Here is a 16625-nt window from a genome sequence, read left to right as displayed (position 1 = left end):
GGGTTTCATGACCTTATTTCAGTGAGAATTTTTTTTTTGTATTTTCACAAACCACGCATAAATGTCATTATCTCAAAACTAAAAACTTTTACACACATGCTGCTGATATATTATTGTAGCAGAGTTTGTGCTGAATACAGTGTAATCAGACTTTAGCCATGAAAATGTCACAAGTAACAGAAATAAGCACAAATGTCAGAGCATGTCAGAACACCTCCAGGGCCAGAAAACCGCTCAGACCCCAGAGGGTTAACGAATATAAAATAACAACCTTAAAGGAGAACTCCGGTCAATTTTAACATTGAGCTCATTTTTTTGTACATTTGGAGTGCTGTCCATACAGAGAACAACGGCAAAAATAGGTGTTGCCTACACCGTGTTATCCTCTTTTTAAAATTTGCACCCTGTTGACTTCAATGGGGCAAGTTTTAAACCTGCTTTTATCCTCTTAACATCCTTGATGTGTCATTAAAAGTGCACAGGTCATGTGAGTGATTCCTTCAGAGTGAACACGGTGAATCTGACTGCAGTAGATGTGAAAGATATGAATAAAAGTGATATTATTTCAGCCAGCGCACATACCTGTATTAACTTCCTGTTTTCAGTCGAAGTACACTGTAGTCGATTGTCGAGACAATCGACTACTTAAATAATGTATAATTACGACACACGTAAAGTTTTAAATGTACTTTTTACACATGATATACATACATACATACATACATACATACATACATACATACAATACAGGTCAAAAGTTTGGACACATTACTATTTTTAATGTTTTTTAATGTTTTTTAATGTTTTTGAAGCTCTTTGATGAGAAAAATGTAATATTGTGATATATTATTACAATTTAAAATAATTGGTTTTCCACTTTTAAGAGGACCCGCTGTGCAGCATACAAGTGTAAAATGATGTTCACAGAAGGATGTAGAAACACTTCAGAGCAGCATTTATCACAATTAAGTCCAATAGCGACACCATTTGACAGCTTCAAATGAGCTTCGTGCAGAGTCCGTTCCCCAGCAAACACATTTACGTTGTAGCAAAGTCTGTGGCACGTTGCATGTCTTCTATGGCGACGTCGCTGTCTACGTGCTCGCAACATTGTAACAACGTAGAATTGTAAGACGCCACAGGGCTGTAGCAACGTTGTTGCGCAACATTCAGCAACTGAGAGACGACGTTCTGACAATTTTTTGTTGTTATGCTAGATAGGCCTATAGATATCCCCCATTTAGCACTTTATGTTTTGAGGTTAATTTTTAATTAGTCAGATGTTAGATAATTCTATAGGTTTTTTTTTTAAATATCGTTTATCCTTATTATTATTGAATGGGGCTATCAGTAAATTAGCCTTATTATAATCAACACCTGCAAGTGTACACTTTGAAGAGTAAAAATCACAGAAGGTTACGTTAATTCAACTTTATTAAAACTAACTGCATATCAAATTGCACTTCCAAAAGTCATACATTTGTGAAAAAAGAAAAAAACTAAATAAATGAATATACTAATTTAATTTAAGTATAATAAATAAAACATAAAAAGCAAAGATCAGAACATTTAATGAACAAAACCGGTTCTGTACAAGGCAGACAGTCGAAAGCTGGACGATAAAGTTCGGTAACCGGAATCAGTCCAGGAAACATCCACACATCCAGAGGAGCAAAGACACGGATGAGACTAAATAGCAGACAAATGAAGTGAAAAACTAAACAGTGCGAGCGAGGCTACATTAGTCACATTAGAAAATGAAGTTGTAGGTTGTGTTTGAATAATTACGTATCTTATTTAGCTGAGGTAAATAAAATGCAATACTCACGTATCCTTGCTCGATGCAGAACGAGACAACACCATGAGCCCAACGGGTGGTTGAGATTTAAAAGGCTGATTTTTGCACTTCAGGGCAGTGACGAGTACATATGTAGTCCAGTGGTTGTCAAGACACCGTTGGCACAACCTTAAGCAATGGCCCTGAACAGTGGTTTAATGTCAACATTGTGACAACGCTGTAACAACCTTCACCACACAACGTATTTATAGCCAGGGATGGACTGGGGCTAAAAAACAGCCCTGGACTTTCTCCCAAATAGGCCCATCATCCAGCCATTCGCCTCTAGCCGTGTGCGACAGACACTAGCCAGGATGTCCTGATACTATGCCACAATACTGTAGCCTATCAGACAAAGTATTCACAGCAAGTAACATCTCTAAACAATGATGATAATTGGGGTTGTGTTTATTAATGAAGCCTCAGCCTTTAAATAAAAACAAAAAAATGTACAATGCCATAAAATACAAATAATGAAATGTCACTGTCTACAGAAACCCCAAATTACACAAACTTGTAATTATAAAACATATAGTTACTATATACCAGGGTCCAACCTTTTTGTGTGCAAGGGCTACCTCAAGGGATAAAATAATCTAGAAGGGATTTTTTGTTTGTTATACTCAAAAATATTTATTATACACATATAACATGATGGTGCTTTTTTACTTTTCACCATCATATGCGAAATAATAAAATATCTTGATACTCTGGTCCAGACTTACAAGTGTTTAAAAAAATATCAACAATTCCTGAAAAATTATGAAAGTATTCACTGATTTTGTTGTTGATTTTCTACAAACCTATTGTATGTGTTATCAAAAACAGTAGGCCAAACCTTTAGTATATGTATAAATGCAACAATAAATAAATAAACTGCCATAACTTCTAAACAAAAACATTACTGCATGACATTTATACTATATTAATATAACAGCATTTTTAATATGAATACAGGCACATTTCTGCCAAAAAAGTTTGTTTTACTAAGTTGTGGAGTGAAATGTCTTCTTACTGGTTTGTTCTTGGAACAATCTTTCGCCTGTTTTTTGTGTCAATATGTTGAGAATATCAGTGCTGTTTCATCTGGCTTATTAACAAGCTTAAATCACAATGTCATCTGTGAGTTTATAAGAGAAATAGAATTCTGCGCTGAATTGAACTGCTTCTCGTGGATCGTGCAGCTCTGTGTAATAATGTTTGCGAGATCGAGATCAGCTTTGGCCGCGATCGCTGTTATTTGGGTCGAGCTGATAATGCTCTGCGCTGCTCAGATCAAACAAGTTTTGTTCCGCTTTTTGAGCGTTTGCCATTTGATGTTTCTCATACTCAACGCAAATGACAGCGTATAGCCTAATTAAAGAGAGTTGGGTAATTTTGTAGAGGCAAAAGTGCACCGGTGAAAAAAAGTCAAAAAATGATACCATTTAGTCGTAGTCTGGAGCCCCGATTTACAGTGGATCGCTATTGGCAAGTTGGGACTATTTATAGAATGTAGAGATGCACCGATTACAGTTTTCTAGGCCGATTCCAATTTCCGATTTTTCATTGAGTTTGACCTGCCGATAACGATTTTAGCCGATTCCGATTTCATTTTTTTCTAATCACTTTACAGCACACACAAATATTTATTTTCGATCTTTACTTTAACCCTTTCAAGTTTAAAATATTCTAACTGACACCCCCACCCCCAGAGTGAGTTTTTTCAAGGCCAACGTTCCCTTTAATGTTTCCAAGGCGACGCGTCACGCGATACACCGCAGCCACAATAATACTGTATGACAGACGTGTCGCCTTTATTTTGCTTTTCCTTTTTTATTCAAAATATTCGCAAACTTACTTACCATGTCATCAACTAGCCTATCTGATATTCCGATTCTCAAATAACGTTACGTGTAAGTGAGTGTGTTTGGTCGTTAAAAACCGGCGCCGCAATGTTGTACTGTCAGTCGGATTTACAGCACGTGAATTCATTATATTTTCTCCCAAAATAAATGCAAGAAAGTGGCCGGTGAACTGAGAAGAATAGAGTAGGCTAAACTTTATAGTTACTTCCACTATGTTTGTCTGATATGAATAACACATATTTGAATAGATTGTTATTGCTGCTTCCACAGACATTAGTGTGTATTTTACAAACTCCTAATGTATTGTTTTAATCGTGTTTATGTGTATTTAAATATCTGAAACCTAAAATAAACATTATGAGGCTGAAAACACTGCTTAGTTGTGATATATGACAGTGCTGAACGCGTCCGACTCTGGCTCAGCGCCAGCCAACGTGCGAAAGCACAGTTTGATTCTGGCATATATACAACGTCACAGAACATTCTAAATGTGGCGCCGTACACTCAGGGGCGCAGAAATAAAATCCCATATATGAGACCATACCACTCAAAAGGTGAATCATGCGGCGCCCGAGTGCATTTGACCAGCATACAATCGGCATATGTCAGACTGACCGGCCGGTCGCCGGTCATGGCCGATCACGTGAAAATCGGCCAATTCCGGTCACCAGCCGATCAATCGGTGCATCTTTAATAGAATGTGTTTAGTGGGCAACTCACAGGCATCACGTCGGAGACCACTATAGCCTACTATAACTTAACTATTCAAATATAATGTAAGCTTAGCACATTTAAAAGTGCAGTATAGGTAGCCTAAGCCTTATAAAACTAACTTTCTGTCAGTGGCTACTAGGCCGACTCTTCTTCCTCAGTTGTTTTTTTTTACACGTAGCATAGGCCTATAAGTGATCGTAGTGCCCCTGCTGTTGGCTGTTCATATTGCTTTATTACACTTTTTTGTGCCGATCTGACGGCCCTCGGTTGGACGGCCGTTCAGGACTTTTCCAGAACGCACAGATTGTCAGTCCCTGTTTATAGCAACCTTTTGGCCATGTTGTTAAAACGTTGTTAGAAGGTCGGGTACGTTGTGCCAACGTGCTGTGTTTGCTGGGTCGTTACTTAACTCATACAATTTGTATTATGCATTTCCTGAAGATGGTAAGAGTGCGCGCGCGGGGCCGGGTCTCTCTCTCTCTCTCTCTCTCTCTCTCTCTCTTAGATTTCTCAGTCAAATCATAAAATTTCCTATTGATTCAATAGAACGCGTGAGCTCACCATAGACAGCATATAAACTGGACACAGCGACCCCATTGGATTCAACGGAGACAAGTGAAGTCAAAGTCCCCTGGAGCTCACTAGAGAATACCAATATGGCGGCGCGGTGGCTTCACTGTTTATGACGTCATGAGCTATCCAGTCACTCTATATAGATCAGTGGTTTAGAGCAGTGTTTCTCAAACTTTTTCTGGCATTCTCCACTTTGGAGATAAGAAAGGGTTAATACAATGTATTTTATTTATCACATTTTAAAAACATAACATCAAATATAACATAACATCAAAGGCGACCGTTATTTAGAATGCATCACTTTATTGTTTCCATGGTGACACGTCATTGCTAGTCACGTGACACACCACAACCACAATAGCGCTGAATGACTGATGATCTGCTTTTTTTTCCTTTTCCCTTTTTTTTATTCAAAATATTCACAAATGTGTTAGCTATAGCATGACATATCTGGTATTCCAATTGTCAAATATGTGCAAGTGGATGTGTTTTGTTGTTTAAACACCTTTCAACAATCGCGTTTGTTTGAGCTATAGCGTTATATGCCCGATGCCGCCATGTTAGTTTGTGCCAGTTCAGAGAATGAGTGTGTGTGGTTTACATGAAGCCTCTAGTAAGGGTTTCACTGAGGAGGAAAAGTTCTTTAAGAGCGTTGCAACAAACGTCTCAACCGTCACTCTTACCTATAAACTTCTTTAATTTATTTTAGTTGTTATAATTGCTGAGAAAAACAAACTTTTCATACTATGTCATAGTAATATAATTTATTATTTACTCTGGTCATATTTTTAAATGTCATATTTATAGTTTTAAATGTAAATAAAATAAACTGATAAGTGAGTAGACTAGGTAGGCTACTGTAGCTTTACTGTGGCGATCCAGGAGACGTCCGCTATGCGCTCTGGCTCTGACCACAGCTTACACACACTCTGCCTCCTCTTTCAGTGAGAATTTAAAAACTATATCACTTTATACAGTATATTCATACTTTATTGATATATTTTCTTATTTTTTGATAAATGAGATCTCTCGCATATTGCCAGTGTTTCCTTGCTAGACTTGGTTGGACCAGAATGCACATTGCTGTGGAGAAACAGTTGTCGTACTGCTCATTTAAGAACTTAAAAAAAATAAAAAAAAATAAACATTTTTAATAATACAAATATATAATTGTTTTGTTTACTTCTCATCTATACATTAATGCTGTGCTTTTGGGAGATCTGAAGTACTTTTGTAGCCGACCTGCAAATCTCCTCAGCTACACCATTAGCATGCATATCATGAAATATTACATTTTTAAGAAAACAAAAAAACACATTCATTAATAATGATCAAAATTCAGTATGAGTTGTTTCTGGATATTGATATATTTGTTAGATGCATAATTCTGCCATCTGATCAGAATTTGTTTTGCAGATAATATAGTTTTAGCCAGAAAGTGTAATTGCCCCATAGAGATCCATTAATTTTTCTGGTTGTGACTTACTGCTCTTCTAACAGCTTTTGTTATGAATATATATATTTAATCATTTTAAAATACATTAAATCAGTATTTTTGTCAAAGTTTCGATTTTTTTGTTTTTATTTGAGGTGTCTTCTTATTGCAATAATGTCACATACATTTGCAACTAGATGTACCGCATGGCGGTACAAAATATGACCGCCGCTCAGGCCTGCACTGGCTTTCCACAAAAAGAAATGACGTGGAGCAATTTGGCTGTATTGCGTGTTTATGTATATACCTAAAAAAAGTAGTAGTATGTGCATGTCTGTCTGTGTGTGTGTGTACGCCATATGCTCTCATTGACAAATGCGGAACAATTAGTTCATGCATTCATGACCTCAAGGCTAGATTATTGTAATGCTCTACTGGGTGGTTGCCCTGCACGCTTAATAAACAAACTACAGCTAGTTCAAAACGCAGCAGCTCGAGTTCTTACCAGAACCAGGAAGTATGACCATATTAGCCCAGTTCTGTCAAAACTGCATTGGCTCCCTATTAAACATCGCATAAATTTTAAAATATTGCTGATTACTTACAAAGCACTAAATGGTTTAGCTCCGCAGTACTTGAGCGAGCTCCTAACTCATTATAGTCCGTCACGTCTATTGCGATCTCAAAAGTCCGGCCAGTTGATAATACCTAGAATATCAAAATCGACTGCTGGCAGTAGATCCTTTTCCTATTTAGCACCAAATCTCTGGAACAGTCTTCCTACCATTGTCCGGGAAGCAGACACACTCTGTCAGTTCAAAGCCAGATTAAAGACACATCTCTTTGACCTAGCATTCACATAATACATTATAGACTTCTATAATTTAATGTTAGGCTGCATAGATTAGGTCAGCCGGAACCGGGAACACTTCCCATAAATCCTGATGTACTCGCTACATCATGAGAAGAATGGCATCTACGTTAATTTTAGTGTCTGTGTTTATCCCGAGGTTTTCCTGCAGCCTGCCGGATCCGGGCCGTATCCAGATCTGACGAAGGACCTTCGCCTGGACCCGATGACAACGCAGTGCTGAAGTGCCAACTAGTCTCTCCCTATGGAGGATCCCTTTACCACTATACAGATAAGGCGTTGTCGGGAAAATTCGTTTCGCGTTCTTACCCCAAAGCAACAATTTTAACGGATTCCGAATAAACTTTGACTATCTTGCTCCGCTGAGGAGAAAAACTGAGCGCGCTCTTTGGCCACGCTGAGCAGCCAATAGCAGCGTTGCTGATCAATGTTTCTACTATCGATACATATCCCCTTTCAACCAGCGCATGAACGCGCAATTATCTCAGATAACTCAATCCAGCGATACTAATCATATACGGCAAGTGTGTTCGAAGAACCGAGTTAGCCGGATCATGATTCGCACTATGATATCATCTTGGATGTGTCATTTGATCTCGGATGTAATAAGCAACGTACGAAGAACGGGCCCCTGGTTTTGACTTGATTGAATCAAATGCCTATGCTTTGTCTTGATTTGTCTCCACCTCCAAAAGTCCCTCCTCCTTGTAAATGTATAAAAACTATACTGTATAGAACTCAGTAAGACTTGGAAGAACACTACAGACGACACACAGCAAAGATCCAAATAAATCACTTCTGCTTATCCCAACGTCTCCTGATTTGCTTTGAAGAAAGAAAAACTTTACAACACTGACCAGGCGTTTATGAATACTTTGGCTTGCCATAGTGCACGGATCGAGCACGCTCGTAACTGTGCACTCAGACAAAGACGAGACAAAACCAAGAGTGTCAGAGCTCTGTCACAAAACCAATAATTAAACAAGACAGAAGTGACAGAACCCTGAAACTTTGTTGTTTATGATGGGATAATTCTTGAGTTTCAGTCAGAATTCAGCCAGAGAAAGCGCGCACTTCGTTTCAGCGATGACTAATCTGAACGCCACTGATTGGCCATCACACTCAAACTCAACAGAAACGTGTGCGATTGGTTATACATGATTAAAAATGCTTTGTCACAGTTTTTAATAAATGTGATAAGTGATACTGTCTGAAGGCAAATGCTTGGATTGGTGAAAAAAAAAAGTCAAAAAATTGCTTTCCAAAACAGCAATTGTGGCTGTTCATGCGTTTATGTCTAGGATTGTTGTTGATCTTTAACATTATAGTAATGAACAATATGACATCTTTTGAAATGCAGTGCTGTTATAATAACATTTTCTCTGTACTTTTATGGGGGATTTAATTTTTGTATTTTATTTATTTGTAAATTGACTGTGAAATAAAGTTTTAAACATATATAAAATAACCTCTCTCACACACGCGCCGTGTCATAAATGGGTTCACAGACATGTTCAAGAAGGTTATCTGTTTGGGTGATCAGTGTAAGATGGAGGTCTCTTAAAGAGTATGTTGGGAAATGAAGGAGGAAGTTCCAGTACTATGTCTTTGTGAGGTTTCTACAGCTTCTATAGTATCAGAGTCTATACATAATTTTTTCAACACATTCTCACTAACAACTCTTCTGGATGCTTTGTCAGGACTGTTTGGTGTCACTTTTTAACACACTGGGACCCCTTCAGTGTTCAAAAACTATTAAAAACTCTCAGTCTCTCTCACATACACACCAGCCAGGATGATTCCTACTGATCCACTTACTTGAGTTTGTCCAGTGTGCAGTCTGGTTGGTTCATTGCATCAGAGAGCAGCTTCACTCCTGATTCTCCTGGGTGATTGTAGCTCAGATCCAGCTCTCTCAGGTGTGAAGGGTTTGAACTCAGAGCTGAAGCCAGAGCAGCACAGCCTTCCTCTGTCACCATACAGTGAGATAATCTACAACAACAGTAAGTGTCCATGTCAGTGTGCTTTATTTTTAGAGAATATACACTACAATAAACAACACGGCTCTTTAACCCATCAATTATCTTTACAAGGACTTCTGATTGATGGCAATTAGTGATGTTGAGATTACCCAATTTCAAAATTGACCACTTGCCGAAGAAGCAAATTAAATAGCCAAAATGCCCCAATAGCGTATCTAAACATGATTCAGGAGTAGTTGAAGACAGGCATGCAATATGCAAACCATTTAGATGAAAAGTGTCAGCAAAAGCGGCAAACACATATTTTGATAAGAACAATGTCTTAACTTTCAAATTAAAACAATACATAGCATTTTGACACTCTTTAAAGCATGACAGATCGCTATAGCCACATATCTGTTTAAGCAGAAACATGGAGCGCACCTGAACTGATCATCTCTGTAACTGTGCATCTCTGCACCTGAACTGATCATCTCTGCATCTGTGCATCTCTGCACCTCAACCGATCATCTCTGCATCTGTGCATCTCTGCACCTCAACTGATCATCTCTGTATCTGTGTATCTCTGTACCTGAACTGATCATCTCTGTATCTGTGCATCTCTGCACCTCAACTGATCATCTCAGTATCTGTGCATCTCTGCACCTGAACTGATCATCTCTGTATCTGTGCATCTCTGCACCTGAACTGATGATCTCTGTATCTGTGCATCTCTGTATCTGAACTGATCATCTCTGTATCTGTGCATCTCTGCAACTGAACTGATCATCTCTGTATCTGTGCATCTCTGCACCTGAACTGATGATCTCTGTATCTGTGCATCTCTGTATCTGAACTGATCATCTCTGTATCTGTGCATCTCTGCACCTGAACTGATCATCTCTGCATCTGTCAGTCAGTCAGTCATTTTCATTTATATAGCGCTTTTAACAATGTAGATTGTCTCAAAGCAGCTTTACAGAGATAAATGTATAATTTAACGTAAGATTGTTTTGGCTTTATAGCGGTTCTTTAATAAAGTTATTTTCCGGCTAAAGTTAGTTTTGATTGATTCGCTTCCGTCGCAACGATCATTTGTTTTTAAATTAGGGGCCGCCAAGACGACACCATTCTCTCTACACAGACTTTAAACGCGAACCTGTGAGAAACGCTGATGGCGTTCAGATGCGCATTAAGAACGGGTTCTATAGTTTTGTGCGTTTGAATATATGTGTGCAGGTTTGGAATTCCCTACAAACCAAACCTAAACAAATTACTGGTGTTTCCTTATAGTTTTGATTCAGAATTTTATTTTATTTTATCAATTCGGGGTAGATACGTAAATTGAGTTTTCCCGACGACGCGTTATCTGTAGAGTGGGAAAGGGATCCTCCATAGGGAGAGACTAGTTGGCACTTCAGCACTGCGTTGACACCGGGTCCAGGCGAAGGTCCTTCATCAGATCTGGAAACGGCCTGGATCCGGCAGGCTGCGGGAAAACCTTGGGATAAACAAAGACACTAAAATTAGCGTAGATGCCATTCTTCTCATGATGTAACAAGTACATCAGGATTTATGGGAAGTGTTCCCGGTTCCAGCTGACCTAATCTATGCAGCCTAACATTGAATTATAGAAGTCTATAATGTATTATGTGAACGCTATGTCAAAGAGATGTGTCTTTAATCTAGATTTGAACTGACAGAGTGTGTCTGCTTCCCGGACAATGGTAGGAAGGCTGTTCCAAAGTTTTGGTGCTAAATAGGAAAAGGATCTACCGCCAGCAGTCGATTTAGATATTCTAGGTATTATCAACTGGCCGGAATTTTGAGATCGCAATAGACGTGAAGGAGTATAATGCGTTAAGAGCTCGCTCAAGTACTGCGGAGCTAAACCATTTAGTGCTTTGTAAGTAATCAGCAATATTTTAAAATTGATGCGATGTTTAATAGGGAGCCAGTGCAGTTTTGACAGAACCGGGCTAATATGGTCATACTTCCTGGTTCTGGTAAGAACTCGAGCTGCTGCGTTTTGAACTAGCTGTAGTTTGTTTATTAAGCGTGCAGGGCAACCACCCAGTAGAGCATTACAATAATCTAGCCTTGAGGTCATGAACGCATGGACTAATTGTTCCGCATTTGTCAATGAGAGCATATGACGTAATTTAGATATATTTTTAAGATGGAAAAATGCGGTTTTACAGATACTAGACACGTGACTTTCAAATGAAAGATTGGTATCAAAGAGCACACCCAGGTTCCTAACCGACGACGAAGACTTAACAGAGCAGCCATCAAGTGTTAGACAGTATTCTAGGTTATTACGTGAGGAAGTTTTTTGTCCAATAATTAGAATCTCTGTTTTTTCAGAATTTAGAAGTAGGAAATTACGAGTCATCCAATTTTTTATATCAGCTATGCATTCTGTTAATTTAGTGAATTGGTAAGTTTCGTTAGGTTTTGAAGAAATATAGAGCTGAGTATCGTCGGCATAACAGTGGAAGCTAATTCCATGCTTCCTAATGATATCTCCAAATGGCAGCATGTACAGAGTGAACAGCAGCGGTCCTAGTACTGAGCCCTGTGGTACGCCATACTGAACTTGTGATTGATAAGACATCTCTTCATTTACTGCTACAAACTGATAACGGTCAGATAAGTATGATTTAAACCATGCTAGTGCAATTCCACTAATGCCAACATAGTTTTCTAGTCTATTTAAAAGAATGTTGTGGTCAATGGTGTCAAACGCAGCACTAAGATCGAGTAACACTAATAGAGAGACACAACCACGATCGGATGATAAGAGCAAATCATTTGTTACTCTAACGAGAGCAGTCTCAGTACTATGGTACGGTCTAAATCCAGACTGAAAATCCTCGCAGATATCATTTCTTTCTAGAAAGGAACATAGTTGTGAAGATACTGCCTTTTCTAGTATCTTTGACAGAAAAGGTAGATTCGAGATCGGCCTGTAATTGACTAATTCTGAAGGATCAAGTTGCATTTTTTTAACAAGCGGTTTAATCATAGCCAGCTTAAAGTTTTTTGGTACGTATCCTAGAGACAAAGAGGAATTAATGATATTAAGAAGAGGATCTATGACCTCTGGAAGCATCTCTTTCAGTAGCTTAGTCGGTATAGGGTCTAACATACATGTTGTAGATTTAGATGATTTAACGAGTTTAGTAAATTCTTCCTCTCCTATAGCAATGAATGAATCAAATTTTTCCTCAGGGAGACTACAATGCACTGCCTGATGCGATACTGTAGTAGACGGTTGCATAGTTATAATTTTATCCCTGATATTATCAATCTTATAAGTGAAGAAGTTCATAAAGTCATTACTGCTGTGCTGCTTGGAACCTTCTGTGTTTGAAGCTTTCTTTTTCGTTAGTTTAGCCACTGTTTCAAATAAATACCTAGGATTATGTTTATTTTCTTCTAATAGGTTTGAAAAATAAGCAGATCTAGCAGCTTTTAAAGCCTCTCTGTAAGCAATCGAGCTCTCTTTCCATGAAATGCGAAATACCTCTAATTTTGTTTTCTTCCAGTTGCGCTCCATTTTTCTGGCTGCTCTCTTAAGGGCCCGAGTGTGCTCGTTGTACCACGGCGTTGGATTATTTTCTTTAATCTTCTTTAAGCGCAAAGGAGCAACTGTGTCTAAAGTGCTGGAAAAGAGAGAGTTAAAAGTTTCTGTTGCAATATCAAGTTTTTCTAAGCTATCCGGGATGCTGAGATGATGAAACTGATCAGGAAGATTATTAATAAAGCAATCTTTAGTAGCAGAAGTGATAGGTCTAACATATTTGTAACACGGAGTCGGCTTTGCAGCCTTGGCTAAATGTAATTTACACGAGACTAGATAATGATCTGAGATGTCATCGCTCTGCTGCAGAATTTCAACGGCATCAACATCTATTCCATGTGATAATATTAGATCTAGAGTATGATTACGACGATGAGTAGGTCCTGACACGTGTTGTCTAACTCCAATTGAGTTTACAATGTCTTTAAATGCCAAACCCAATGCATCTTTTTCATTATCGATGTGTATATTAAAATCACCAACAATTAGTACTTTATCTGCAGCCAATACTAACTCTGATAGAAAGTCCGCAAATTCTTTGATAAAGTCTGTATGGTGCCCTGGTGGCCTGTATACAGTAGCCAGCACAAATCTCAAACGTGATTTATCATTTTTACTATATATTTTTACATTAAGCACTAACACTTCAAAAGAATTATATTCGAAACTTGATTTCTTAGTGGTTTTGAAAATATTACTATAAATTACAGCAACACCACCCCCTTTGCGTTTAAGACGAGGTTCATGTTTATAACAGTAATCTTGCGGGGTGGACTCATTTAAAGTAATGTAATCGCTTGGTTTTAGCCAGGTTTCTGTCAAACACAGCACATCTAGGTTATTATCTGAAATCATATCATTAACAATGAGTGCTTTTGAAGTAAGCGATCGAATATTCAGCAACCCAAGCTTTAGCATTTGCTCATCTGTATTATAGCTGTTTTTTATTTGTTGAACATCAATTAAATTTTTAACCTTAGATGGGTTTAAACATTTTTTGGATTTCCAAAATCGGGGAACAGACACAGTCTCTATATGATGATAGCTAGGTGAAAGAGGCTCTATGTGATAGGATTTATCTGACCTGGGTGACGCGAGGCCGCTAGCAGACGGTTGGTTTAGCCAGTCTGTCTGCTTCCTGACCTGGTGCCCAATTTGTCATGTTTGAGCTCTAAGACTATGAGCCATATTACTAGATAGAAGAGCAGCACCATCCCAGGAGGGATGAATACCATCTCTTTTCAACAGGTCAGGTTTGCCCCAAAAACTTTTCCAATTGTCTATGAATTCTATATTATTACACGGACACCACTCAGACAGCCAGCGATTCAGTGAACACAATCTACTAACTATCTCATCACTCCTGCGAACAGGAAGGGGGCCAGAGCAGATTACAGTGCCTGACATCGTACTTGCAAGTTCACACACCTCTTTAATATTAATTTTGGTGATCTCCGACTGGCGGAGTCGAACATCATTAGTGCCGACATGAATAATGATCTTAGAGAATTTACGATTAGCATTAGCCAGCACTTTTAAATTTGCTTTGATGTCAGGCGCTCTGGCTCCCGGCAAACATGTGACTATGTTCGCTGGTGTCTCTATTTTCACGTTCCGTGTGATCGAATCACCAATTACTAGGGCACAATCAACAGAATTCTCAGTGGGTGTTTCACTGAGCGGGGCAAATCGATTTGTTGTGGTAATCGGAACGGAAGAGTGGTTTTTTGATCCGCGACTAGAGCGATCCCTCACTGTCACCCATTTGCCCGGCTGCACAGGCTCTACTTCAGCTGGAACCGAATCATGTAAAGAGTTCACTATGCTAGGCGCATCCAAAATAGTATCTAAAGCTCTAGCACTCTTACTATCCTCAATTAAAGTTTGGATGCGTGTCTCTAATTCTGAAATCTTCTCTGTCAGCCTAACTGTCTCCTTACATTTATCACATATAAATCCTACATTGCCAACAGAGAAGTCTATGCTAAACATGTGACATGAAGTGCAGGTGACAATAACAGGACAAGACATTACTCACCGTGTTTGTTGACTGATTATTACTTACCTGAGCTTTTGAACTCAAAGGCGCGAGCGCGCGAGAGAAAAATAAATAAATAAAACAGCTGAGCGCACGGGTGGCGCGTTAACAGGCTAGCAGTAGCGAATTAGCGTGTTGTGTTAGTAGTAAGTTAACGGAAGCTAGCGATGTCAATCTGAGATGTTGGGTAAGCTGTATTTAGTATAAACAACTACAAATTGTAGTAAATGATGGTTCAAAACAAAGAAATACGAGGCTAAGACGGAGCTTACAGCACCGAAGCAAACACACTCACAGCAGGCAGCGAGGCAGACAGGAGCATCTGTGCATCTCTGCACCTGAACTGATCATCTCTGTATCTGTGCATCTCTGCACCTGAACTGATCGCTGTACTTCTAGATTGTTACAAACACTACCTTAGAAAATCCTACCATCTGCCACAGGAGGTCTCCCTCATCTGAGTATTAACAGTATTAACTGAGTACTGACTACAAATCCCAGAACTCACATACCTGGACTGATTGCACAAACACCTGTTCCCTGTTTCATGGACTATTTAAGATCTGAGCACGCTAGGCTAAGTGCAAAGTCTTGTTTTGCCATGGCTAACATTTCTGAGCATTTTTTCCACAACTGATCAATTCATCGATTTAGTGATCCGTATTGAATCTCATTCGCTCTCGAAGAACAAACAGATTCTCTAACCCTCTGCACTAAGCAAACTTCCCTATGGATGACACTGAACCCATGCAGATAGGATGAACTCATCTGTCCACAGAGGAGCGAGAACGCTACATCAGGGAACATCTGTGTCTTTATTGCAGTCAAGCAGGACATCTGACTGTGCGTTCACACCAAACGTGAATAGTGCGTCAAATTTGCATCTACCGTGTCTATTTGGACGCTTGAACATTTTGAATCCATTCGTGTGTCCAGAGCGAAATTGACGCACATAAAAAGCAAAAGTTGGAAGCGAAATCTTGTGGGAGGGACAAGTGCTAGGCGGTTGTCTGTTTGCAAAATGGCTGATGTTGATCGAGCATTCCTCGAGAGAGTTACTGCTATGTATTTGCTCTGGAGAGCAGAACAGCGGCGTCGGGGTCATCATCACCGTACTTGGGTCCACTGAGACCTTCCGGAGGCTTATCCAGTTTGGCGAGTTTCACCATTTGCTCCAGGAGCTGCGCTTGGATGACGGCCACTATCAGCGGTGCTCGTGCCTGTCCCGTGCCCAGTTTGATGACCTGTTGTCCCGCATCGAAGCGAGGATCAACCACGCCCTCACCCACATAATCTGTTATTTATTTTTGTATTGATGATAAATGGAGCCAGCCTCCAAAAGTAATTAACCTGTCCTGTGATTTTTGTCCAGACACAAACTATGTTCTTATACACTAAAGTACAGGTGCTGGTCATATAATTAAAATATCATGAAAAAGTTGATTTATTTCAGTAATTCCATTCAAAAAGTGAAACTTGTATAATGTATAATTGTATAATTCATTACACACAGACTGATATATTTCAAGTGTTTATTTCTTTTAATTTTGATGATTATAACTGACAACTAATGAAAACCCCTAATTCAGTATCTCAGAAAATTAGAATATTGTGAAAAGGTTCAATATTGAAGACACCTGGTGCCACACTCTAATCAGCTAATTAACTCAAAACACCTGCAAAGGCCTTTAAATGGTCGCTCAGTCTAGTTCTGTAGGCTACACAATCATGGGGATGACTGCTGACTTGACAGTTGTCCAAAA

At 39.0% G+C, this 16625-nt stretch overlaps 1 protein-coding gene across 1 annotated transcript in view; it reads right to left on the bottom strand.

Moving 5' to 3' along the window:
• The window catches only part of LOC311305088 (NACHT, LRR and PYD domains-containing protein 3-like), a 39404-nt gene that overhangs the window by 3033 nt on the left and 19746 nt on the right, over positions 1–16625 (bottom strand). The window contains exons 4-5 of the mRNA XM_084432571.1: positions 9096–9269; positions 1635–1689 (exon numbers count right to left, since the gene is read on the bottom strand). Coding sequence (XP_084288697.1) covers positions 1635–1689; positions 9096–9269 — 229 coding nt within the window. The remainder of the gene's footprint in view (positions 1–1634; positions 1690–9095; positions 9270–16625) is intronic.

Source organism: Rutilus rutilus (genome assembly GCF_951802725.1).
Source record: "Rutilus rutilus genome assembly, chromosome: 1".
NCBI lineage: Eukaryota > Metazoa > Chordata > Actinopteri > Cypriniformes > Leuciscidae > Rutilus > Rutilus rutilus.
The sequence above is the reverse complement of the archived record's forward strand: the minus strand, read 5'-3'. Positions and strand labels throughout refer to the sequence as shown.